This window comes from Podarcis gaigeae, assembly GCF_964106915.1.
Source record: "Podarcis gaigeae genome assembly, chromosome: 2".
NCBI classification, from domain to species: domain Eukaryota; kingdom Metazoa; phylum Chordata; class Lepidosauria; order Squamata; family Lacertidae; genus Podarcis; species Podarcis gaigeae.
In genome coordinates this window covers 11,475,542-11,501,994 of record NC_139679.1, presented here as the reverse complement: position 1 = coordinate 11,501,994, position 26,453 = coordinate 11,475,542, and the positions used below count along the sequence as shown (strand labels likewise).

The following is a 26,453-nucleotide window of genomic DNA, read 5'->3' as shown; positions in this document are numbered from 1 at the left end:
CGCTGGAATCAGCCTTTCCTTAAGAGATCCCAGGGCAGTTCAAAGAATAAAAGTCCGCATATAAATGTAATAAAAATTCTGTGAACCGCCCTGGGTCCTCTTAAGGAAAGGCGGCACATAAATTCAGTAAAAATTATGTGAACCGCCCTGGGTCCTCTTAAGGAAAAAGGAGGCATATAAATTCAATAATTTTTTTTTTTTAATTAAAATACATTTGTTGCTAGGCGCGCGGTAACTGGCGGGGCTGCGCAACTTCACGACCGCCAAGATCTTAGCGGCGCCCTGAAAACTCTACCGAACGCGCAGCCCTGCCGCTCTATGCTCCGAACGCCCGCGCCTCGCTGGTGCCCCGAGCGCTCGCGCAGCGGCTGCTCTAGGCTTCAGCGAAGGCGACGGCTCTATCGTCAAAGGCAGCAGCCCTCTCTAGCTCTGGCCTCCGGCGCGCTCTATCGTCGCAACCCGCCCACCCCGAGCTCCAGAGCGAGAGGGTGCGTGTCTGAGGGAGTGCGTGCTTCTTCTCCCTGGCGGGGCCTGCTCCCGACAATGCTGGCGGCGGCTCTGGCTTCCCTGAGGCGTTAGGGCGGCGGCGGCGCCTCCGCCGCCTTCCGTCCCCCCCCCTCCCCTCACGGGCGCCGCGTGAGGCCGAGGCGAAGCCGGCGGCGGTGTCGTCTCTCTGAGGTAAAAGCGGGCGCGACCGGCGGCGACTCAATCAGGGCGCGAGGCGAGGCGGACGCGGCCGAATCAACGAGCGCGAGGGAAGGGAAGGAGGGCGGGCGAGAGAGCGAGCGGGTCGGGGAAACGCCTCGGGAGGAGGGAGAGGCGGCTCGCGGAAGCCGGGCGCTCGCGAGCGGTTCCCGTTCGAAAAGGCGCTCGCGAGGCGGTTGGGATTTGGCGGGAGGGAGGGCGAAGCGCCCGCGCCCGTCTCCTGGCGCCCCGGCGGGAGGCAGACCTTCGCCCGCCGCAGCTGTTGCACAAGCGCCGGGTCTCACCCGCGGACGCCTCGCTCGCTATGGGCGAGGGCTCGGCTTCCCCTCGGGCTCGCTTGCCCGCCGGCTGCTGCTGCTGCTGCCTCCTCCTCTGGTCTCCCTCTCCTGACAGTTGGCGAGAGGGGGCTTCGAAAGCAAAGATATTATTATTATTATTATTAGGCGAGGGGGGCTTCGAAAGCAAAGATATGATTAATAATAATAATAGTCGGAAGTTGGGAAGCAACCAAAACCTTCGCACAAGTCTCAAGCAAGCTTTCGACTTGCAGGCGTTTGGGTTGCACTTTGATAAAAGATGCGTTTGCCGCCTTATTTCCAACCAGGTTTGCCCACTTGAATAAAATATTTTTTTGGGGGGGGGGGTGCGCGTGTTTGTGCAGGTTAACCCCCGCCCTGCATGATCGATCGCAAGATTGTGGCACGCGCACATAACCGATCTGGCACGCGCACCACCATTTGAGTGACAACGCCCATCAACTTTGAGGGGAGCTCGGCTCCCTCCGATGTTTTATCGGTGCGGGGAGCAGGGCAAAGAGACCTCGGCCCCTTGGAGCTGGCTGCAGTGAACGCCAGTATACAGTTTTTAAGTACCTAAAGCGAGTCACGTGATGGCCTTAATCTTAAACGGAAGGTCGGCTTCCTTTGTGCTCAGGTGCAACTTCCGCAGTGCTGTGTGTGTTTGTGTGTATTTAGGTGTATCCTTAAGATATGCTTTTCCAAAGGAAGGCTCGCCTGGCATCAACTCCGATTATCTTTTTTTATTTCCCCCAGGCTTTAAAATTCTATCTGTAAAGCTGTGCTGGGGATATATTGTTAAAATATTTATATCCTGCCTTTTGAACAAAATGTTCAGGGGTGTTCACAGACGTCAAATTACAATGACAGCTGCTTTTATTCTGCTGTTGGTTTTAGGTGTGCTTGAATCTGCTGATTTTACTGGTCTTTAGTGGGTTTTGGGAAGCAGCTCTAGAAAGATGTACAGCTGTAATGGTATATTGAAAGGGAGTGTGTGAAGTTGTAATGTGAAAACAGTGGCAGACAGGTGTATGAAAATGAATCTCATACATGTATTCTGGATAGGCAGAATTGGCTGCAGTTTCTAGCTCACCATATACTCTGTGCCAAACCAAGGCTTGTGAAATAGCTCTGAGCTTGTTGAAGATAATCAAAAGAGAACCTTTAAATAATCTACTCTAGTTCGCCCAACTTTGGGGGGCTACTTCTAATATGTCTTTCAAGAGTAATTCTTGTTCATAATTGTTTTAAAGAGATAATGTAGTGCTGTAGTTGTCTAAAATGTTGTGATCCAAATAAGTAATCTAAAATGCATTGCAGGGGGTTGGACTAGATGATCCTTAGGGCCCTTCCAACTTTACAATTCTATGAAAGGGGTGTTTGCAGTTTCTCTTTTACATCACTCATGAAATAATTGTACCTTCTTTGACTGAGTTAATTGCATGTTCATTTTATTTTAATACAGGCCACCTTGGAGGCCTGTTATCAAAGTTGAAAAATAAGTAGTAGTTTTAAAAATAAATAACCTTTGGAAGCAAAAAAAACCCCCACCCATTGATGCTGTATTATTAATCAATCAATCAATCAATCAATCACATTTCTAGGTCACCCATCACTTGAGGATCACTGGGTGGTTTACAATATAAAAGCACAAAAATACATACCATAGTAACAAATAGTAATAATCCTCCACATTTTAAAAGGCCATAGATTGCTTAGTTAGCCAAAGGCCTGGGAGAAGAGGGATGTTTTTGCCTGGTGCCTAAAGATATGTAACTAAGGCGCCAGGCAAGCCTACCAATGGACAGCATCCCACAAACACAGCCACCTCAGAAAAGGCTTGTTTTGTATAATTGGTTGTTAATTTGTTTGAAAATCAATAAAAATTAATTGCCAAAAGGAAGAGGCCTGTTTTGTGTTGCTGCTCTCTGGACATCTCGCAGAGGGGACACACAAAGAAGGGCATGAAATTATTTTTGGAGGGTCCAAATTGATTCAAATGGGGAGTGGCAGTCCTTGAGATCCATTCTGAACATGGTAGGTATTTTAAATATATCACTAGACATCATTTTAGCAGAATTATGACACCTCTCTCTTCAAATACTTCAGCAAAACCCACATTTTGGTATTTAGGGCTTTGACAACCATCTCTTTCTATTCTTGCCTTCATCCAGGGATAGGGAACCAGTAGCTTTCCAGATGTCGAACTGTAGCTCCCATCATGCCTGACCATTGGCAATGCCGTATAGGGCTGATGGGAGTCCAAAGTTTACCAGCATCTAGTCACAAGTTTCCCACTCCTGCTCTTCATCTTATCTTGTCTTCCTCACTATTGAAATGTTAGTTATAAATTTATTGGAGCATGGACTATTTCTTTTGATTAAGTTGTTCTCTAAAGTGTGTACATTGGTGATGCACTATAAATAAACAATAGTTTTACTACTACACCCGAGTGCTTACTAGATACTGTTACAAAATAGATAGATTCCTGCCCAAAGTGGTTTACAATTTACAAAATGAAAAGGGAGGGAATGTGTAAGCAATAGTAAGCCCAAATCTAAAGTGATAATTAAAATGAGTTTTAAGTTGTAGAAGCTGTTTTAAAATGAATGATAAGAAATTAATGAAGAGTAAAATAAGAGAACAATGGTATGTTTTGAGCATTTCTTAAAAGACAGCAGAATAGGCTTTTCATAAATAATTATTCTAATAATTTATATCACACTTTTCCACAAAGGTTTTGCTTAAGGCAAATAAAACAGAAATTCACATAAGAAAGCACAGTAATCAAACTATTAAAGTTAGATTATCAAATTATTTTATAAACAGTGGCAAAAAAGAGGACAGCCTCGATCAGTACATTAAACAGCAACAGAATCAAAAGCTGGTTTTACTAAGTTCAGTTGCCAGTGGAGCACAAATAAAGAAGAATATGATGTAATCTTTCAGTGCCGGGAATCCACATACAAGGCGCCACCATAGAAAAAGCTCTCTGCTAACCTTGCTTCAGAAGACATTGGAACACATAAGAGGAGTGCAAGAGGTTTATGAAGAGAATGACTTACATAGAAGCAAGAGCAAAAAAGATCAAGATGTTTAACTGGAATAAGAGGTCTTGGGTTGCCCAAGGAGTTTTTGAAGAACCATGAGTTTAGACTGGAACATTAGTGTTAGTTTACTGTGGTGTACATGTAGCCAGATGGTAAGCTGTTTATCTATAGTGTGCTCCTGAAGCTGCAGAATTGTAAAATTCTCATTGTATATTTGCAGCCAGCCAGTTTACCAAGTGGCTGCATGGATACTGTGCATTGCTAACTCTTTGTGGCTTGGTAAAGATGGGACAATATAAGCTGTGCGTTCAACTAGACTTAGCTGAGTATATGTGTGACACAGCTTTAGAAGGGGGCATAGTGTGAGACAGGTACAGTTTGCTGCTTGGCTGCTCTTTAGGTGCAGTTACTTCCTGCTGCAGGTAGTGGCTAATTACAAGCTTGATCAAAGTTTAAAGTGGTATAGAGAAAGATCAGAAAGTAAAACATTACATCATCAAGACGATCAAACATTTTGTGTGGGAGAAACAAAAGGAAACTTTTAGCAGTATTAAACACAACAAAGAGAGGAAGAAAGAAAAGTAGTAAGACCTCGTATGAAGGGACAACACAAGTACAAAGGGGCAATACCTTTAGCTCCACCACCATCTTTGTATGGAGTGTGCCAGCTTCCCACTTGTTCAGGTGTAACTTCTGACATGGAAAGCCTTTCCTAGTTGTGTAGGCTCCCCACATGATTTAGAAACTTACACAAGAAAAAAAGGCTCCCCACAGCAGAAGTTAGCCCTGAGCACTTGGGAGTCTGGCACAAGCTGGATGATGACTGGGTTAGGGTTAAAAGTGAGTCCCTGCAGCCCCTTTGTTGCTCCTTCACATGAGTAGTGCCTGATCAGGGCTACAGTTAGTTGTTAACATTGCCTGTTAGCCTTAAAGGTAAAGGGACCCCTGACCATTAGGTCCAGTTGTGGCCGACTCTGGGGTTGCGGCGCTCATCTTGCTTTATTGGCCGAGGGAGCCGGCGTACAGCTGAGCAGTGCACGGAAATGCCGTTTACCTTCCCGCCAGAGCGGTACCTATTTATCTACTTGTACTTTGACATGCTTTCAAACTTCTAGGCTGGCAGGAGCAGGGACTGAGCAACGCGAGCTCACCCCATCGCGGGGATTCAAACCGCCAACCTTCTGATCGGAAAGTCGTAGGCTCTGTGGTTTAACCCACAGCGCCACCCGCGTCCCCCCTGTTAGCCTTACATTTGGACAAAGGTTGTAAAAATATTTCAGATACCCATGCACCAGCAGGCACTTGAGATGTTTACATCCCTGATATAGACTGGACAGTTTGTACAGGTTTCATGATTCTCCAAAAGTGCTATAGAAACAGAAAGCTACATTTCTTCGTCTAGTGAGAGCTATGAAACTCTTCTGGATGATTATCTGTTTCCAGTTTTGTCTGTGTTCTGAAAATTTTAGCTTGAACTAAATATTTTACAGTTGCCAAGAGCTGGAGTGTACGTATGTTTTTCCAGTTGGCTACAGAATTCTCTCAGCATCTAAAGTGGTTAACTGGAATAGTTTCTTTTCTCCTGAAGTATAGTTCTTCCAAAATACCAAATAATTGGGAACTCTGTAACAAGTTAATAGAAATCCTTGCCACATATATAATAATGACAAGAAAAGCCTACGTTTATTAAACTCTTTAAGAAGAAGAATTAGAAGATTGTTCTTTCTCACTTTGTTAGGTTAGTGAAGCCCACAAGTCAAATCCCTCCTTTGGCATGAACTCACTTCATGGCCTTATTTAAGCCACTCTCTCACACTGTTGCCCCCCACTCTCATCCATGTGACAGCCTACCTTGTAAGGTTGGGGTAAAGTTACAACAATGTAATGCATGTGAAGCATTTTGAATACTCAAAATTGCAGTAGGCATACTAAGAATTAAAAGGGTTAAATTAGAGCAGAAGAGGTGATTCAGAAGTGCTGCAAGATGGTACGTAGGAAACCACCACATTGGGAGGGGTGAATTCACTGCTCTGAAAAACTAATATTTTGGAAGATACTCTTGAAACAGTATTTAAAATAACAACTATAAGGCTGCATGAAGAGATTATGGTGCTTCTGTTGCATCAAGTGACTTAATTTAGAAGAGTCAGTTATGTCAACTAATATCAGTAAATCATTATTCATTGTTTGGTTAAATTTTGTTTAGCAAATAATAATAGAATATTTAACTTGCAGATAGATCAAGCCAATATATATTGACTTCTTTTCATCTTAATTAAAAGAGGACTATTAAGCACTACATTTCATTTGTTCATGTAGGAAAGAATTGATTGTGATTAGATAAAACAGGCTTCATATTAGAGATGAATGTCTTGTTTTGCATTGTTCAACGCGGTAGCAGTGATGGTGATTTTCTAGAAAATTTTCAATCAGAGCATTTTTTTTCCGTAACATCCCATTGCCCAAATCAATTGAGATTTGATTTAGTATGTTTGTTTTACTGATGTTTAAGTGGTATATATTGAAGAGGCCTGAACTGGTATATTGAAGAGGCCTGAATTGATCCCATTGCCATCATGTGACAGCAGCATGGCCAGCTCTGTCCTTTCCCATGTTGTAGCTGACCACCACTGGCAGTAGCTTCTACCCATCTGCCACTTGGGCAGGCACATTGAGCTGCCCCTTGCTGGTGGCACTGGCCCATCAACTGTGGAAGGACTGGGCAAAGAGGCACATCCAAGAGCTGCCTGGAGGATGTTTGCATGGCACCCCACCTGCCACTCTTGTTCCTATGCTAAACCAAGCTTAATGCAAGAACAGTTAAGATAATAAGGTTTTGTTGCTTTTGTAATATCATAAGAACAGCATATGAAAGGGACTTTCATTTGCTTTTTACCAATTAAGTAATAAACTTGCTTCTTGTGTCGTTCCAATTAAACGACATTATGTCGTTCCAATTAAAAAATGCAAGGGTCCATATAAATGAAAATAATGAATTAGGCAAATATCTTGAGAACTGCAATTCTCGTTTATTTTTTGTCTAGGTCAAGAGTTGAATGCGTGAAATAGACATTTTGAGACACTTGCTATTGCTTTTTGTTTTTCTTTCCTTTTCTCTGATCACCTTTTAATGTTTTCATTTATTTTAGAAATTGTCTATGAGGCAGAACCCAGTATGATTACGTTTTGCCTGTTTTTTTCTTGAATTGTGAGCACCCACAAAAGTGTGAAAGTAATATACTGTATTGACTCAGCCTGTTCTGACTCAGTTTCTGCCTTTGTTTTAATTATAACTAGGAAATGACACCCCCTGCTCACTTCACTTGGCAACCTCCCTACTCCCACCTCAAAGCACTTCTCCCGCAAAGCCCCTCCACTTCCCATTACTGTACTCCTTGTCAAAGTTCCCTCCCCTTACTCCTTGCCACCTCTGCAGCTTGCTCACACCATTGTGCGACCACTCTTACTCAGTGCACCTTGCCTGCTCCGCCCCCATATGTGCCACCCTTCTCATTAGACTTGCCCCACCACCACAAGCCCAGTTTGCCTTCTCTGCTTTGCTGACTCTTCTGCGCGGTCAGCCATCTCACTCAACCCACAAACCACTGGAAGCCCGACTTGTTCATCCATTGCCCCTCATGCTTGCCTGCTCTGCCCATTTATCTGTGCATTCTGGGAGACCAGCAGGGCTAGTAGCTGGTCACAGCATTAGGGGAAGACTCCCTGTCTTCTTCCACAGCCTGCCTGCACTAAGCCTCTGTGAGTCCGCACTGCTGTCTGTCACAGCGCATCTTCCTGTTTACTCAACCCTGTTGCACCTGCAGCTTCTGACACCTCCTTTTCCCAGTCTTCTCACTCTTCTCCCTTTGACCACTCATCATCTTCCCACTACCAATCCCCTGGCTCTGAGCCTTCTTCCTCTGGGAGTTCCCCAACTCCCAGCATTCCCTCTGCATCCAAGCAGGCCCATGACAGGGAGGTATGGAGGAGGTGCAGCAGGTTGGGTGAGCAGCACACAGCACAGGCAGTTAGTGACTTCTAAAAGTGGTTCCAGTCCTACTTCCTCGGTCATTTCCAGAGGGTGATACTTGGAGAGTGCTTTTTGGTCCTGTGGAGCCTTCATTGTGGGGTTCCTCAGGGTTCAGTTTTATCCCACATGCTGTTTAACATCTATCTACATGATACTGCTGAGAGGGGTTATCCGGAGTTTTGGAGTACATTGTCAGCAATGTACTGATGACACACAGCTCTGCTTCTCCTTTACATCTGCAGGTGAGGCAGTGGATGTGCTGGACCGTTGTCTTGCCTCAATAATGGATTGGATGACAGCCAACAAACTGAAGCTTAATCCAGATAAGACAGAGGCTGTTAGTGGGTGGATCCCTAGACAGAATGGATGGGAGGTTGCCTGCTCCTGATGGGGTTAAACTTCATCTGAAGGAGCAGATATGCATCTTGGGGCTGCTTCCAGTTCCATTGCTGTCATTTGAGTCTCAAGTGGCGTCAGTGGTACGGAGTGTCTTCCCTCAACTTCAGCTGTGCTCCTTTCTGGACAGGGATAGCCTAAAATGCTGTTGTCTATGCTCCGGTAACCTCTAGGTTAGGTTACTGCAATACATTATATGTGGGGCTGCCTCTGAAAATGATTCAGAATCTTCAGCTGGTGCAGAATTCAGTGGCTAGGTTGCTCACTGGGGCAAAACGGTTTGAGCATATAATACCAATCCTGGCCCGATTGCACTGGCTGCCAGTTAGTTCTGAGCACAATTCAAAGGGCTGGTTTTGATCTATATAGCTTTACGTGGCTCAGGACCGCAAGACCTCAAGGACCACCTCTCCCAATATGAATTGATCTGGACCCTTCTTTGTGTATCTCCTTTACAAGAGGTCCAGAGGGCAGCAACATGAGAACAAGGCTTTTCTGTGGTGGCTCCCTGCTTGTGGAATGCTCTCACCCAGGGTGGCTCACCTGGCGCCTTTCTTACATATCTTTAGGCATCAGGCACCCTCTTCTCCCAGGCCTTTGGCTAATTAAACACTCTATGGCCTTTTAAACTGAATGGGAGGGTATTGTTTTTGTTTGTTACTATGACATGTATTTTGTGTTTCTATATTGTAATCTGCCCAGCAATCCTTGGATAAAGGGTGCTATAGAAATAATAATAATAATAATAATAATAATAATAGGTAATATAGTTGTCACAATCTTAGCCTGCAAAATACAAACACTATGTTCTTTGTAGTTGGATGGCGTTATTTTGTGACACCTTTATGTCTCATTTTGTGTGGAAGGTTATAATAGAGATTCCCTGAGATGGAAGAGATATTTCCAGACCATGTTCCTTACAAGCTTTTAAAAGCCTTGTTCTTTCAATTTGTAAACAATAATGCTGAATTAGCCTCCCCCCTCCTTTGTAATTAGAAAAAGTACATAGTTTTCAAACTCTTTAAGGAACTCCTGTATTGACTTTTTGGTAGATTAAGTCCTTCTCATTGCAGAAGACTGTGGGGCATGTTCCAGGATGCACAGTTCTTGCAGAGCACTGACCAGGCCTATTGTGCCTCATTGTTATTCTTTGTGAACAGAGAGGGCACTTTATAGAACACTCACAAAACTCCTGGGCAGCTGCAGATTGCACATATTGGTAATGATGGGCTAGCTCCCTTTTAGGGAAGTTTTCCCACTTTTACTGATCTCCTTATTGAGAAACACCAGAGTTCTTTGGAGGATAGTTTGAAAACCATAGCAGTAGAATAGTACAAGTGGAGCTGCAACTGAATGTTGCAGTTTGGAATGTTCTTGTTCAGTGTTCCAGTCAGCCAGCCGTTGCTGGCTCTATTTCTCTATTACCACCAGCATGTCCCTCACTCCAAAAAACCACTGAGCATTTTATGGTCACTGAGCATGGTCTGATATGATTGGGCTGTGGGGGTAGGGGGTTGTCTTCTTACATTCCCCTCCAAAATATTTTCTCTGGTTCTGCAAATCTTGGCATCCCTCTGAGCTGCTGATACCTCCCTCATTGCTTAGCAGCTTGGTTTTCTCTTTGTAGCTATTATAACTCAGCATCTGAGTTCACTTGTAGAATCTGTGTGTGTGTGTGTGTGTGTGTGAGAGAGAGAGAGAGAGAGAGAGAGAGAGAGAGAGAGTGTAGTATATGCTAAGTTGTCATTGTGTTCACGAGAGGTGTCCGCTGTTTGATAGCACGATTGATCTGATTAAGAATGGAAAGGCTGAAGTGAAGCTCTTGAGACTTTTTCATTATGGTGACTTGCATTCTTCAGGTTTTAGAACTGAGCTCCTGTGGTTGGTCTCGGCAGGGAAAAATCAATGACTCATATTTCCATTGAGAGAAATGTAATTTCCAGTTTCTCAGCAACAGCTCTTGCAACTATTTCAAATGTTGTGTAACAACATGCTCAGAACTGGCAGATCATCTTTGACTGCCTCAGAGGTATTTTTATTGGAACACTGTCTGTGCATACCCTGGTGCTGTTGACCAGGAAATGCTTAATTGTGCAGCAGGTGTAATAAAATGCACGGCAGTTACATATCATAGATGCAGAAAGTTCTGAAACAAACTAGAATACAAATAACTTGTCCTCCACCACCACTCCTCCCCTATTGTTCTCTCGTGGGAGAAAAAAAACCTGTGGCACAGTTGAGGTGATTTTCACCCATTCTGTTTTCTTCATGCAAGTCCTCTGTGCTCTGTTCTAGAAATTCTTTTGAGGGGTTTTTTTTTGGGGGGGGGGGGAGAAGAAATCAGAAAAGCCCTCTTTTCTTGCCCAAAGGCAGGAGCATCCTGTGCACTGCGTTATGTTCACAGGAGCTCTGTATCCAAACTACTATTATATATGGATATTTTCATTTCAGTAAAAAATAGAATTTATAAGTGACAAAAGACCATAATGTGACTAATTACCACACTATTGTATCAACTAGATGTCGCTCACAAGGATATAAACAACCGTATTACACAGTTTCAAACTAATGGTCCATCTAGCATAGTGGAAGGCCACTGTATTTCTTGAAGGTCCAAAATTCATGGCAGCAGCAATGGTGGTGTCCAGAATACTTGTCAGTGGGTATAATCCAGGGAGGTTCAGTGTATCAAAGTCTCGTTGAAATCAGCAAGATTTAAAATGTTTCAGGCTGCATATGTTCCATTGCTTTCAGCAAAGTTCAAGGCCTGTCTCTGAATTGCACATATTGACAACTCCTGATGCAAGATCCTCTTTACGATGGCTGGCAGACACAATTGTGGGTAGAGCCAAGACAGTAATCACCAACAAGGCAGTATTATTTTATAATGTCCTCTGGCACTCTTTGAAAAGCATCCGTCTCTCTTGGGTAATAATAAACTCTGCATTTTGCTGTCTTTCGGTTTCTTATAGGCTGATTATGGAAGAGGCTCACAGAAGCAACAGTAACAATTCAGCAACACCCCCACAAGCAGCATCTTTACAAGGTACCACGCTACAAGCAGCTCAGCTTTCTCGTGTTTCTCAACAGGTAAAGAAAGCTATCTAAGGTCAGATCCTCTGAGGAATTTTTAAGTAGGTTAATTTGAAATTTTACTGTACAATATTGGGTTGTTTTTTTACAGTGCATTATATTTATATTTGTGTGTGTGTGTGCATACATAATTTCCAGGAATTTGAGTTAATCGTGTGTTTCATGTGTGGAGCTGAAAATGCATCCATGTTCACTAGATATTGACATGTCTCATAAAATCCAAATGTTCTTTGTTTAGATCTTATTCCAGGATCACCTAGGCAGACCGGCTAAGCAAAGAAATGGGAAAGTTGAGCATCTCCATGTTTTTTAACTTAAGAGTTGCTAATTCTGAAAAACTGACTCCCAGTCACAGAATCATAACAAATCTGCTATAAAAATACTGGTTAATCAGCTGTTGTTTGCTTCAGTATTTTTGCTTCCTACGGCCTTTCTGACCTTAGCACAAAGGACAGGAGCAAAACAAAGGGTGCAGTCCACCAAGCACTGATGTTGTGAAGTTTCATTTTATTGGTGCTTATGCATGTGCTCTGCTTGATCTGAGTTGAAAAGAGCAGAGGCTGTACTTGCTAGATGGCACTGAAAATTAATGAATTTGGGTTCTGTTGCAGAGTGTCTGAATTTCAGAACTTTCTTGTCAGTGGAAGTTAGAAAAGCACGACTTCTTACAGCATGGGTGGTCAGCCTTTATTTTTTGTTGGCGGCATGGCGGGGGAGGTAATTTTCTCTAGGGTAATCTGTTGGGAACCATATACAGGCAGTGGACAGATCCAGAGACAAAAGTGTTCTGAATTAGCTATTTTGGAATAAAGATTGCCCTGCTTCATTTTTCACCATAGTGATCTCAGAGTAGAATTCCCAATTACAGATGTGCTTATGCCCAATGTGTATATGCACAAGACTATCGGTCTCAGTTGGGGATGGACAGAATTACTTTCTCCAAGCCATGAAATGAGTAAAAAGCTTTTACAAGATTTATTTATTTTTATAGATAAATAATGCATCTCCCAGTTGTATAATGAAGAAAAAAACTGGGGGGGGGGGGCGACGACGACAAAATCCTTTTTAAAGGTCAAGAAAAAAAGGAGAAAATGAACAGAAAAGAGGGAAGTATGATGGCATGAAGGAATGGGGGCAGTTTCAGGAGGTGTTAGGGCTGCATGAAATGAGATCAGTGCAAAAGGCTCCCAAGCTGCAGGCTGCCCATCTTTGTCTTAGTTACTGTAAAGCAGAAATGAATTATTACATAAAATAGCCACATTTTTGTTATTAGATTTGGAAAACGATCTTACTTGGGCTGAAAATCATGTATGTTTTGAGTGGCACATTACCCCTGAGGACATCTAGTGTGAACTTGTGTTAACTGAGGTGTCTTGATATGATAGCTGGCTAAATGCAACCACTATTCAAAAATGGATATTTACTTAAGAAGTCTTGTCTTACTAGAAATTTAGTACTCTTCTTCCTCAGTCTCAGTGTCATTAAATGTAGGCACTTACTGATTTATTGCCTAAATTGTGTTTTTCGTGATTTGGCTAATCAACTCTTGATTTGTTTCAGATGTCCCTTAGAGGTCAAACTCCACTGACAGTGGTTCAGCTCTCTGGGGATCAAGTCCAGGGAGTCATTCATACAGCTCAAACCTCATCTGTCATTCACTCACCACAAGGGCAATCAGTGCAGGTACTGTTAACTTTCTTTGGAAGTTTTATTGACAGCACCTGAATTTTACTATAGTGCATTTCAGCCTATTGTGGGGTGACAGCAGCAAGCCAGCAAAGCTCCACATCATTATTATGGACTATTATTTTGTCTTATTTATTTAAATGCCTAATAATGTGCTAGACACCAATTAATTAAAAAGTCGAAACCAAGTCCGGTGGACAACTTCCACTTGTCCAATGAAACTTGCCTTCCCTCTATGCCCCCCACATCTAGAGAAAAGAAACTGGAAAAATTGGGGTGGGGAGAGTGAGAGATCTTAGGGGGGCAGCCCCACCATATTTTGTGTTTTGGTGCGAGCTTCACAACTTTACCCACACACTTCTACAAATCTGCTCCAAAGGATTGAGGGGAAACCCAGAGCAGATTTGGAGATGGAAAGGAAGTTTGTTGCCTAAGCAGAAGCTCTCCTCACACATTCACTTAATTAGATACAAAATAATATCTGGACGAGTTCACATTTTGTGGCAAGTGCAATAATCAGTTCATAACTGTCAGGGGACAATAACTTTAAAGCATCAGTCCGACAGATACTTCAAAATGGATGTACGAGTTATGGTTTCTAATGCTGATTCGCATAAAAATGATGCAAACTCATCCATGTTTAGGCGTTTGTGTACATATTGTAAGAAAAAGGAAGTAGCCCTGGAAGGGTTGCATGGGCAGAATGAGGTGTTACCATCCTTCACAGGATTGCACCTTGTGTAAGTGTGAGTAACCCCCAATACCACTTCACTGCTGTAACAGCAATGGGCAGATAAAGCTGTCTACAAACACAGGAAGCTACCTTCACTGAGAGAGACAATTTATCCGTCTAGCTCCGTACTGACTACACTAACGTGCAGTGACTGTTCAGAGGTTTCAGGCAGGAGTGTTTCCCAGAGCTGAGTGGAGTTGCCCAGGGGTGGAACCTGGGACCTGCTGCATGCAAAACATGTGGTCTACAATATATTGTTTCGGAGTATTACAGGAGTGAAAGGAAAAAGTAGTCTTCTTGCTCTCCGGAAGCCTCCCTCATATCCTGTTACATAGGAATAAAGTGCTGTGACTGAGAGCCTTAACTTGAGCCTTTTAGTGTTCTATAGCACAGCAGGGAAAGTGGGGTTTTTTTTGGGGGGGGTGTAATTTTGTCCTTTTCTCATTCTGAAACTACCCCTCCCCCATGAGCCAAAGACTGCATTGCAACATTTTGACATGGCTGATAGGAAGTGCATCAACAATCAGAACTTGGGTGGAGCCAATAGGAGGAACTCGGGTGGGTGGGTGGGTGGGTAGAACTTTTACCTCATCCACTCTTTGGAGCCAGTAGTTACTATGGCTGGTTGGACATATAAGAAAGACCTCACATAAACTTAATGCAGTATTTAAAATCTTCAGGATTATGTGCACCAATCATTAAAAAATCAAAAACAACACAAAACCAAACAAGAAAAGCTAAAGCTAGTATAGGAAGAAAGAAACAATAGAAAATATTTTTTCATGTTTTGATCAATTGTGTATGTTTTCAGCTGTCTTGAAAAGCCTTGTAAGACTTCTCTTAAGGTGTTGTTGGTTATTTTTAATAATATAATCTTAGCATTGGAAGAGACCTCAAAGGTAATCTAATTCAAATTGGCTGCTACAGCATCCTTGGTAGATGGCCACCCAGTCTCTGCTTAAAAACATCTAATGAAAGAGAGCCCACCACTTTCCCAAGGCAGCTTGTTTAACTGTTGGACTATTCATGCTATCCGGAAGTTCTTCCAGATGATTAGTTGAAAACCCCTTTTTGGAGATTTGAACTTATTGGTTTGGGTCCTGCCCTCTCCAGCAACAGAAAACAAATTTGTTCCACCTATATGATAACCCTAGTTGAAGATAGCAATAGTATTGCCCCCTAAAAATAATAATTAAAACTCTGTTTGTGCATTGTCTGTGTTACATATGTCAAAGATCTAAAAGTCATTTTGCAGTCATTTTGTTTCTAATATAGAGGAATTCGTCTTACACTTACGAGTTCTGTAGGATATAAAGGCTGCAATTTCATCACTGAAAACTAAGGGAAAGCTAGAGCTGCCCCTCTCTCCTGACAGCAGCCTTCTTTTTGTTTTACTTTACCAACATACTTTTGCAAGAGCTCTATGCCCTGTGGAGCTTTTGCTGCTGCTTCACCAGTTAGCTGTAAATGAAAGACGTTTATTTGGGAACACCAGAAGGACTGTTGACATTTGCCAAACTGGGGAAGTGCGCTGAAAGAATGAAAATCCAAGAGTCCTTGAGATATTCCTGTTTTGTTTCCTTATGTTCTTCCTTCCTTATCTAAATCTGCATATTTTCAGTTTGGAGCCTTGAATATATATCATTACATTGCTACAGGCTTCACTGCAAAATTAGGTATTGTTAAAATAAACTGGTGCTGTTCTGATTTTAATGCTTAGCAGACAGCAAAGACTAATCTTTGTTCCTTCCTACATCACACATATTGACTTATTCAAACAGAAGAATGATAGACTATTGACTTCTTAATGCTATCACCATTTGCACTGCTGTTAAAACCCATCTTTTTCAACATACCCAACATCAAATATTTTTGTAACTATTCCAGAAACTTTGACCAACCCCTTTTCTCATGAGTTTGCAGTAAGTGTTTGTGTGTTTGTTTTATGTTGCAGTCCTATGAATTACTTCAGAACAACAAACTCTACAGTGGATCATGTTTAATTTTTTTAGTTTAAATAGCAGTAGTGTGTTCCTTTTGAAGAAACTTGTTAACTCTAAATGTAATAAAAAACGTTTGCAAATGGTTGAAAACCTGCTGATTCAGTTATACTTGGCATTCCCAAAAGGTGTGTCCTGCTGTCTCTTACGCTATTCAGCAAAATAATACAAAATGTGTTTCTTTCAGGTGTCTTTGTCAGAGAGTGACGATTCACAAGATTCCTCCGATAGCATAGGCTCTTCACAGAAAGCCAGAGGAATCCTAGCACGCCGTCCATCTTATAGGTCAGTTCCTTATGCATTTCTTCGGTTCTCTTCAGTGGAGCTTTTCCGGTTGGTAAGACGCATGCAGCCCACAGGGTTTGATAGATCCCTCAGAAGCTGCAGAGTGGTGGTCATGATAAGGATCTGGCCTACCAACACAATCCAGTTCCCTACCCCTGTATTGCAGAAAGGTGGAATTTAACATTTTTTTACAAAGCTAAATAATTGTCATTTTCTCCAAAGCCACAAAGCAGCATCTTTCTCCCTGTATTCTGGTTCTGTCCACCATGAAAAGAAATAAAAGTAACTCGCATCTTACATGAGGGTCCACGTGTATACGCAAAAATACTTGCCCAAGCTTTGGGAAGGAAGCAAGAGGACTCTAGGACCATGCCAGAGCTCTTGTGCCTCTTTCCCAAAGCCTGGTGCCTCACCCAATGGAAAGCAGCTTGAGGGCTCTGGGACACTGCTACAGTCCTCATGCCGCTTTCCCAAAACCAGGAAAGCCCACAGTCAGCGGCGGACTTGGGTCTTTCAGATTTCAGCAACGCCCTGTGTGAGGCCCAAAGTCAATGCATGCTCCCACCTTCTCTTGTTCTACTTAAATCACTATGCCAGTCATGACGCCCTGCAGCGCCCCCTAGGCTCAGCACCTAGTGCAGCAGAACCGGTCATGCTCCTGAAATCCACCTCTGCCACGATCACAACTTTGTGCAGGTGTGTGTGCGGAGGGGAATAAGTAAACAGAGAGTGGGTTTCTTCTGCTCTCTGGTCATTTATTTACTTCACCACCACCCATGCAAAGCTGCAATCGCCTAGGTAAAATAAGCATAAGATGCGAGTCACCTGTACTGCATACCTAGGGTTATGCATTGGGAGTAATGATTACATTTTTTAAAAAGTGGTTTTTCAGCCATGTCTGGTATTTTTGTTGTAATTTCTATAGAAAAATCTTCAATGATCTCTCTTCTGAAGATGCACGAGACAGGAAAGGAGATGAAGCAAGTCCTGGTATCTCTACTATCACATCAATGTCTGTCCCTACGCCCGTTTACCAAACAAGCACTGGACAATATAGTATGTATTATTTATAATTATCTGTGTTAGGAATGCTGTTTCTGGAAATATATTTCAAGTTGAATTTGGTATTAGCCTGAGAATAATGCTATCCAAAGGTCTCTTCTGAAATTATTATAATAATTCTGCTGAGAATTATTTTTCTTTTCATCTATTACTAAATAGTTTAATCAGAATTTGCAGGCCAGCAAAAGGAAGAGAATGTTATGGACTCGCCTTCGAGGTTTTTAAGCAGAGGCTGGATGGCCATCTGTCACGGGTGCCTTAATTTGGATTCCTGCATTGCAGGGGGTTGGACTAGATGACCCTTGGGTCCCCTTCCAACTTTACAATTCCATGGTTCTATGATGTGGTTTGGCAAATGAAGGTGCTGGTTGCAAAATGAAGTAAATTGTTCACAGGAAAGAGACTGTAACTGGTGGCAGATTTTTGTGATATCAGCACAACAGAAAGAACATGATATTAGGGTTTTAACTTTTTTACAAACTCATCTTCCTATAGCTTGGATGAACCTTTGCCTAAAAACCATCATCCTTCATTTCCAAATATTTTGAAAAAGAGGTCCTGCCCAAAATCAATAAATCATTTTTTTGTATATGTAACTAATGCATTATGTAATTTATGTATTATAATACAGGAAAAATAGAGCATGCAAATTTTCTAATGCTTGTACAATGTTTTGTACATTGTACACCACTTCTTATTGATTAGAATAAATCAAAGTTGCAGTTTGTCTTTGTTTCTACTGCAAGCACCAGAAAGTTCCTGCGTCACTTTGAGTGCGTGTTCTTTGCACTGATTACTTCTTGTTATCTGTGGAGTTATGGATGGCTCCCGTTTCCAGTGATTCTCCAATACCCACAATGCTTTTTTGCAAGGTTTCAATATTTCTGCCAAGTTCTTGAAGCCATTTTCATTGAGTCATATGACATTAAAGGTAAAGGTACCCCTGCCCGTACGGGCCAGTCTTGCCAGACTCTGGGGTTGTGCGCCCATCTCACTCAAGAGGCCAGGGGCCAGCGCTGTCCGGAGACACTTCCGGGTCACGTGGCCAGCGTGACATCGCTGCTCTGGCGAGCCAGAGCCGCACACGGAAACGCCGTTTACCTTCCCGCTGGTAAGCGGTCCCTATTTATCTACTTGCACCCGGAGGTGCTTTCGAACTGCTAGGTTGGCAGGCGCTGGGACCGAGCAGCGGGAGCGCACCCCGCCGCAGGGATTCGAACCGCCGACCTTTCGATCGGCAAGTCCTAGGCGCTGAGGCTTTAACCCACAGCGCCAATATGACATTACATATACGGTGATTCCAGCTTTTCATTTTGGGGTGACCTTTTTTCGCAACTGAAAAGAATTAGTCAATTTTTCAGTGTTTTTAAGCAAAAGTTCATCCCTTTATGATACAGGAAATTGTGGGTTTTATTTTGGGGGGGGGGGTGTCAAGAAGTTATAAACCTACCGTACACACCACTGCACAATGATCAGTGTCTTCTCTGTTTCATTATTTCTTGTCTTAAAGTTGCCATTGCTCCAAATGGACCATTACAGCTGAGCAGCCCAGCGACAGAGTGTGTGCAAGGTTTGCAGACCTTTACAAATGCTGGCGGGACTCCGCTATTACAGTATGTACAGACATCTGATGGTCAGCAGATACTTGTGCCAAGCAACCAGGTGGTCGTGCAGAGTAAGTACCTACTACAAATAATTCAGAAATGCTGTTTCTCCCCGCCACTGTGGTTTTCCAAGGGATGATACTTACTTTACAAATAAAAGTCTGTTTATTGTATGTGTCGTGCATAAAGCCTTATTGATATGCAATACTACATAAGCAGAATCCAGGGTTCTGCACAGCCTTAAAACAAGGTGTCCTCATCTGCATGTACAGCATTAAGCATGCCTTGGATCTGCGACCCAGGCAGGAGTTGGGCTGGTGAACTAACATTGTACATGCAGCAGCTGAGGGCCCAGTTTTAACACAAATCATGTTTCTGCATTGCCAGTGTCATGTTGGGCTTCCTTAAGCTTCTGCCTAGGAATGAAGTCAGCAGAATTATGTAATTAACCAATATTGTATATTCATCAGCATTGTTTTGAAGGTACTGCCGCTTCAAAATAGTTTTGTCAAAATGCATTCTGAAGGAAGGGAAGTAAAACTAAAATTGTTGAAAAGGTGTCATGTTTATCCTCAAGAGATATCTGGCTACTGTTTATGAGCCCATATCCAGTTTTTCACATGTACACCCTCCACTGCTGTGTACATTTTGTGCTTGGCTGTGTGTGCCCGAATTCAGACAGGAAATGTGGGTCTTTAAAACACCTTTCTTCACAGCATTCTTTACTGTGGTTCCTCAACAGCTGCATCAGGAGATATGCAGACATACCAGATACGCAGCACACCAACCACCACCTCCCTCCCCCAGACGGTTGTGATGACAGCTCCTGTCTCCTTGACATCTCAGTCAACCAAGACGGATGATCCACAGTTGAAACGTGAAATACGGCTGATGAAAAACAGGTATTTGGTTTCCCATTTGGTCTTAGGCATTCACTGAAATATATTCCCCATAAAATAATCTTTGGCTACAGAATCATATCACCCAAGATTAGCAGTAGACTTCTCTTATTTTGCCCTCTTCCCCACTACCCAAGAAATATTTTTTCCCTTTCTAAACAAATGCTTATTTAGACTATAATTATTTGGGGTGTTTGACAGCTTTTGTTTCTTCAAACTTTTCCACTTTAAAGAAACAATGTGGGAGGGGGGCTGTTAATTCTTTTTTAAGAAAGACTAATACATTAGTTAAACAGAAGGGAAACTCAGGAGGTTTTCAAAGGAGTAGATTTCAGCCAGTCCTGTCCTTCTAACACCAGAGACACATGCATTGTGCTTGTATGTACCGTATTGTGCTTGTATGTACCGCCCTGTGCTCCATGCAGGTGTCCGCAAGCCTTGCGCACCCGGGGATCTCCCCCGGGAGCCGAAGGCTTGCGGGCGGCAGCGCGGAGCACGGGGCGCCCTATGGAGGACGCCCCGTGCTCTGCGCTGGTGTTGGCCAGCCTTGCGCACCCGGGGGATCTCCCCCCGAGAGCGCAAGGCTTGCGGGCGGCAGCACGGAGCACGGGGCGCCCTTTGGAGGACGCCCCATGCTCCGCGCTGGTGTTGGCAAGCCTTGCGCACCCGGGGGGCGCGTGGGGCGCCCTGAAACAGAGGGTTCCCCATGCTGCGGACTGTAGCCTGCCGCCCGACGCGCGGGGCGCCCTGAAGCAGAGCGCCCCTCGCGCCAGGCAGACATGGGCCAGCCCCACAAGCTCGGGGGACAGCGGGGAGGCGCAGCACCGCCATCCCACTGTTCCCCGACCTGGTTTTTGGGGGGAAAATAAAGGAATTTCCCCCCCCTTTATTTCCCCCCCCCAAAAAAAGTAGGTGCGTCCTATGGGATGGAGCGTCCTATGGGACGAAAAATACGGTATGTATGTATTTAAAAGCATTTATTAAACTACTTTATATTTCAAAGATTTCTAAGCTGTGTACAGTCTAAAACCAACCACCAAGATATCAGTTAAAACAGTGCAACAAAACCACAACCTGAAACCAATAAAGCAGCAATATAAAAACACAGACCAATTAATCCCCAGGTGATCTAATGGCCAGGTGGTCCTGCGTTGTTAAGGGCCTCATATGTTAACAAGACTTAGAACTTGGCCCAATAGCTGATTGGCAGCTGATCCACAGGTGTCATGTGAGCATCTCCTTAATTCCCACTTGTGTCTCAGGATGAGAGTGGTAAATACAACTAGTCACTAATACTGTATTTGTATCTCCTTGGAGGCATTGCAAGCTCATTATACAATTTTGAGAGACTAAATTGCCCCCAAAATGCTAGTGCCAATTTATTAAAATCTTGAAATTATTGGTACGATAAAGAAAGCTTAAAGGTGTTAATAAACTAGCCAGCTATAAGAAATGGTATAAGGGGACCATGGCCGCATCCCTCTTCAAGTATTTAAGTATTTGCTGTGGATGTTTATCCTGAGGACAGTGTCACTTTGTTCAGAGGGTCATGTATCACTGATAACCTCTGTTGCAGCCCCTGTATTTCCTTTTCTTCAAATGTGTAATTGTAGACAAACTTCGTTACTTTATTAAAAGCATATTTAAGGACATGTGCAGGGCTCTGCTGAATTAGGCTGACGGTCCAGTTGCCTATGAGATGCCCTCTAATTTCTCATTAGTCCCAAAGCATTATTGTTCACAAAGCCAAAATGTACTCCCCTGAAATGTGTGCTTCAGGCAGATGAAATAATTTATCTGTTTATAGATTTCCAGACCATTTTTTTAAAAAACATTAGATCACTAATATGATAAATAATTTGAACTCTTCAGGCAAAAAGAGCAAGCTTGCAAAGAGCTAATCCTTGCACCTCTTTAAATATTTTTATGTCAAGTAGATACATCACTATTTTTTCAAAGAAAGCGGCTTTGTTTTACTTTTCACAGTCCGTGAAATAAGAAAGGCAAGCCTCTTTAGATGAGCATCAGCTAATGAAGCAAAAGCAGAATGCTTGTAATTCCAAACTAGTTTGACTTCTATGTAATAATTAACAAACTTTGCTTTGGAATTTCAGAGAAGCAGCTCGAGAATGCCGTAGAAAGAAGAAAGAATATGTGAAATGTCTTGAAAATCGAGTTGCTGTTCTTGAAAACCAGAACAAAACTCTAATTGAAGAACTAAAAACTTTGAAAGATCTTTACTGCCATAAAAATGTGTAAAAGGAGGAAAAAAAACACCTTTTTGTGAACATAAGAATTTCAGAAGGATTTTTTATATTAATTTTTTTAAATTAAAGGTCAAAAATGAATCTCTTCTATCCAAATTCCACAAAGACTTGAGATTCTATTTAGAACCTTTGATGGCAGAGTACAAAAAGGAAGTATGAAAACTCATGAAGAGTTCTGCTGGCACAACTGGAATCTTCATTTCAATCAGGATAAGTGGGACATGTACATTCTGTCAATCAAGATGTTTGAATTTCTTGTGCTACAGCTGAATTTTTTTTAATGCCTATGGCATTTGATTGCCATTATGCAGAAGAGCTGAATCTTTTGCTTTCAGGTGTTAATGCCTGTCAACATATAGCTAGCATAGGTTCAATTTATTAAATCTGATATTTTTTTCTGCTCCCTTCACAGGCTAAGGATCTTCACCACATAGTGAATGCACAGGTAGCAGTAGTTTCTGCCCTCGCACCAGTCCATGGGTTGGAATGCACAACTATAGTAAGGATCCATATGTGCCAGAGTGTGCAGCACTCACCTGTGATTGGAAGGCCCACTCTTCCAGGGTTCCCAGTGGGTGGAGACCTGCCACAATTTTTATTTCAACATATGGGGGTCAAAACCTATTGCAGCCCACCAACAGGGAGAAGAATCCTAAGAAAGCTGTCACAGTTAATTGTATGTACAATGTGTTTGCTTCAAATTGTCAATTCTAATCTCTGTGTTGAGAAGATACACACACTACTTTGCTAGAATTTATATTTGGTTTTAGCAGGCAGGCAACTTGTTTAAAAGAAGGGTGCTCTGTCTTAGGATGTGGTCATAAGACTCCTTGAGGAGTAGATAACATATATCATGGCCTCGTTTGCATGTCACAATAAGCCAGTGTTCATCTTAAATGATGGTTTCATCATGAAGAACCCCTCTCCACACCAGGCAGGTCCCCATGTGGCTTCTTCCCATTGTATGGAGCTCAGGCAGGTCAAATAAGCCATAGAACGCCCTGTCATATCATCTAAACCTGCAGAGCGGTGGGGTGTATTTATAATGAAAGATTGGCTTATTGTGTCGTGAAAACCAGACCCACATATCATTGCTTATACAGATGCTCTGAAATGTTTCATGAAGGGAACAAATGTTGCAGGAAATATTTTCAAAGGGCTTTTGTGTGTGTATGTCACTGGGTAGAAAAAAACATCTTGAGATAAACAGAAATGATTCTTTCAAGTGAACAGGCATCCCATATTCTGTTTGAATATACTTCTTTTGCTTGTACAGAAGCATTAAACTCCAAATTCCTTAACTTTGTCTCAGTTCAAAGCACAAAGAAGCTAAAATTATATACCAAAGGTAAAATCTAGTATGTTTATATATGTTAAAGCACTCAATTACAAAACTGAATTTGTAAACTTGACAGTGACTTCTTAAAGCAATTCCAATTTTATAAGTAATCCAGTTGACATAGACACCAGGTATATTTTTGTAGTTGAAGCGTTACCTTTGCAAATTCTATAATTGAGTTTATATGGATATTTTAAATTTTTATAAAGTTTCAATAAACAGAGATATTTTCCCTCTTAGATTATCAATTCTATATTTTTATGAGATGCTCAAGAAAACTAGAACCTATTTCTATGTATTTCATTAGGCAAATTTAATTTAACAAAAATTGCTGGAAATATTTTTGAGAAAATAGTTTAGTGTTCACAGAAGATACATTCATTTATAAATTCACTTTAAAGATGCTGCCAGGGATAATAATGGTGTCATTTTGGTTCTTGTTCTCAAGGGATGTTAAAGTATCTTTTGACATCAGTTGGATTCTTGAGCACACAATGAGCTAATTAACACAAGCAATGTAGCCTTACCTTAGTTAATGTTATTGATTCATTCCAATTCAATTTGATTCATTTCAATTCATTTCATTCCTTTGAAATGTTGCCACTAAATGCATTAGAGAAAAAAATATATATCTATTGCCATCATGGCACAGCATTCCACACACTGCCCCATTAACTCATTTCCCCCCCAATACTTGGTGGCTCCCAGACATGCAGAAAAATATTTGCTCATAAACATTTTTAGAACTCTTCCCCCTTCAAGAATTGAGAATAACACTTGCTCTCTGAGAACTCCAAAATAATGAGCCTTTTCTTTGTATGTAGGTATCGGGGAATTGTGACTAAGGCTCACAATATAAGCCTTGGAGGAGGCAAACAACCCCCAACTTTATTTTCTAATCCCTGAACCCAATATGCTGTTATTATGGGTTCTAAATTAATAGATATAATGAGGAATGTTTATGGCTTAAAGTATCCTGGAAGGAGGAGTGATACTGGAAATGCACACCCTGAGCAGCACATCTAGTTTCCATTATCCCCCGCAACCTCTCTAATACACCACAGGGAGGGAGAGGTAAATATATACCCTTACTACTAAGGCTCACAACTAGGCAAGCATCTTCCATGTCACCTAGTACTTTTAAAGCTCAGCAGCCTGCACTGTAGGGCTGTTGTAGCAGCTCAACAGAATGCCGAGATTCAAGACTCATTTAGAACCAGAACTCAGCAATCTTATTCTAACAGGAGTCCATTTGTGAAATTTCTCATCACCACAACCTTTATTGCTGAAAAGGGGAAGAACTGTGGAACTATAGTAGACCCTGATTTTACCCACCCCCTCTAAAAAATAGAAACTCCTATTGTCCTTTTAAAAAAACACAAAAGTTGAATTTGGATATTAAATCAAATAAGGACATGGGCCCTAAGTGAAAGGAAGGTGGAATATGGAATATTCATGCATAACCCAGAAAGTCTCTATAGGCTTTTGCACATGCAGATAGGCTTCTAGCTTTGCTTTCCAGCATAACCTCCATTCTGTATGTCAATCTATTTTTGAAAATCCCATTTCAGCTGTGGGTTATATGTTTTGTGTGGAGGCAGATGAGGGCTGGTCAGTGCCTTCCTCTGGATTGCAACCAACAAAAAGTACTGTGTGGTGTAAGTATTTCACAATCTGGCCTGGAATCTTCTAGCTATTTGTTGTACACTTATTAATTTCTTGTGTGTGAGTTTCAGAGGATTCAAACTTTCAGGTGTGCTGCATCATTTTTAGCATGATACTAAATTATATTTTGCTTCTAGGACAAAAGTGTGATATGCAATTTTTCCCATACATCTCAAGTATATGTATATTTAATAGTAACAAAATATTTTGCTGTTCAAATGTTATTAAAAGAGCATTTGATTATTATTATTATTACCATTATTTCAGAGCAAGAACAGGGGAAGTCGTGGTGTTTGATTTAAGAGCAAAATGCAGGTTGATAACCTGTTAATGTGCACTATTATTTTGAAACAGGAACCATAACCATGTATATCATCACAGAAGTACACAGTCATCAATTTTATTTTCAGTCATTATTTAAAGAGGCATATTTGTGCTATTTGCCAACCTATCGTCTGGTCATTATAAAGCTGGGTTGTGAGCACAGGCAATATCATTGATGATCCTAACTATCCTCAAACTTAGCAGCTTTGCTTAAAATATTTGTAATTTTTTAAAAAAAAACAACATAGGTGGCTGTACCCCTTGACTTCAGTAATAAAGACCCTGAAATGCTGTTTCAAACTGCCTTGTTAATTCAGCATGTGGGAAAGTCTGGCGCTGATCTTATTCATTAGCCTTTGATAGGTATGTGGTTTGTTGTTTTTAGTACTGTGTAATCTGTAGATTTACACAGGAGAAAGAAAGTATGCTGTTTACTTTGTTCAAGGAAGACCTGCAGAGGGAGCCAAGATCAAGTTTTCTAATACTGAAAGCCATTGGATACTATGGAACTAGTTGTAGCAAAGCTCACAGCTACTAGTGAGCAAAGCATACTGTATCTCAAAAATCATGTAAAAAATGCAAGAAGATGGGAAAGGAGGACTGAAGACATGTTGCAACTAAACTTCAAACAAGGTGTGCACACTTAACTGCAATTTGTGTTTTATTTTTAAAGTGCTATGGCAACATTTAGCATCCGTCGTGTACAGTTTCTATAGCCAAGCATGCAGAATAAAGGGTTAAATGTGTTTGAATCTATTGGGGAGGGGGAAGTAAGTATCTGATTTACGGAGCATATTGCTTATTTAAAAATAATAAATTCTCCTATTATTTTTTACAACATGGAAGAAGGGAGGGTGTCACCCATCTCTCTCTGTCCCACATTGCTGACACAAGGTTATTTGGAACAGAAACTGGGGGTGGGGGGGCAGGGCAGAGGTGACTTGCAAATTCTCTTCCTCACACCACCCTCCCTGTGTTCCTCCAAAGCTCTCCCCCTTCTCCCCTGTGGTGTTACAAAA

General features: G+C 42.0%; 2 protein-coding genes across 10 annotated transcripts in view; one reads left to right on the top strand and one right to left on the bottom strand.

Moving 5' to 3' along the window:
- Positions 1-375: 375 nt before the first annotated feature.
- On the top strand, positions 376-25,734 carry ATF1 (activating transcription factor 1). Of its 9 annotated transcripts, none has more exons than XM_083729025.1 (9): positions 410-678; positions 11,450-11,567; positions 11,809-11,859; positions 13,131-13,253; positions 16,177-16,274; positions 17,200-17,330; positions 18,847-19,011; positions 19,683-19,842; positions 21,954-25,734. In XM_083729025.1, the coding sequence occupies exons 2-9, from the start codon at positions 11,457-11,459 to the stop codon at positions 22,096-22,098; spliced, it is 984 nt and encodes a 327-aa protein (XP_083585151.1). In that variant the 5' UTR covers positions 410-678; positions 11,450-11,456; the 3' UTR covers positions 22,099-25,734. The 9 variants fall into 9 exon arrangements, with proteins under 9 accessions (XP_083585153.1, XP_083585156.1, XP_083585155.1 ...); XM_083729032.1 differs by having other exon boundaries at positions 417-678; positions 11,450-11,523; XM_083729024.1 differs by lacking the exon at positions 410-678 and adding an exon at positions 10,823-11,315.
- LOC310839936 (transmembrane protease serine 12-like) overlaps positions 16,282-26,453 on the bottom strand; it is a 27,285-nt gene continuing 17,113 nt past the window's right edge. The window contains exon 5 of the mRNA XM_083729035.1: positions 16,282-16,429. Within this exon, the coding sequence (XP_083585161.1) occupies positions 16,424-16,429 (6 nt within the window). The 3' untranslated portion in view covers positions 16,282-16,423. The remainder of the gene's footprint in view (positions 16,430-26,453) is intronic.

What these genes read in the sequence shown, in the direction of transcription:
- ATF1 (XM_083729024.1), top strand. Translation starts at nt 11,278, where the DNA reads ATGCAAGATCCTCTTTACGATGGCTGGCAGACACAATT. An exon ending in TTTCTCGTGTTTCTCAACAG is followed by an intron (nt 11,568 to 11,808) that starts GTAAAGAAAGCT and finishes TTCTTTGTTTAG; the next exon opens with ATCTTATTCCAGGATCACCT. An exon ending in CTAAGCAAAGAAATGGGAAA is followed by an intron (nt 11,860 to 13,130) that starts GTTGAGCATCTC and finishes GATTTGTTTCAG; the next exon opens with ATGTCCCTTAGAGGTCAAAC.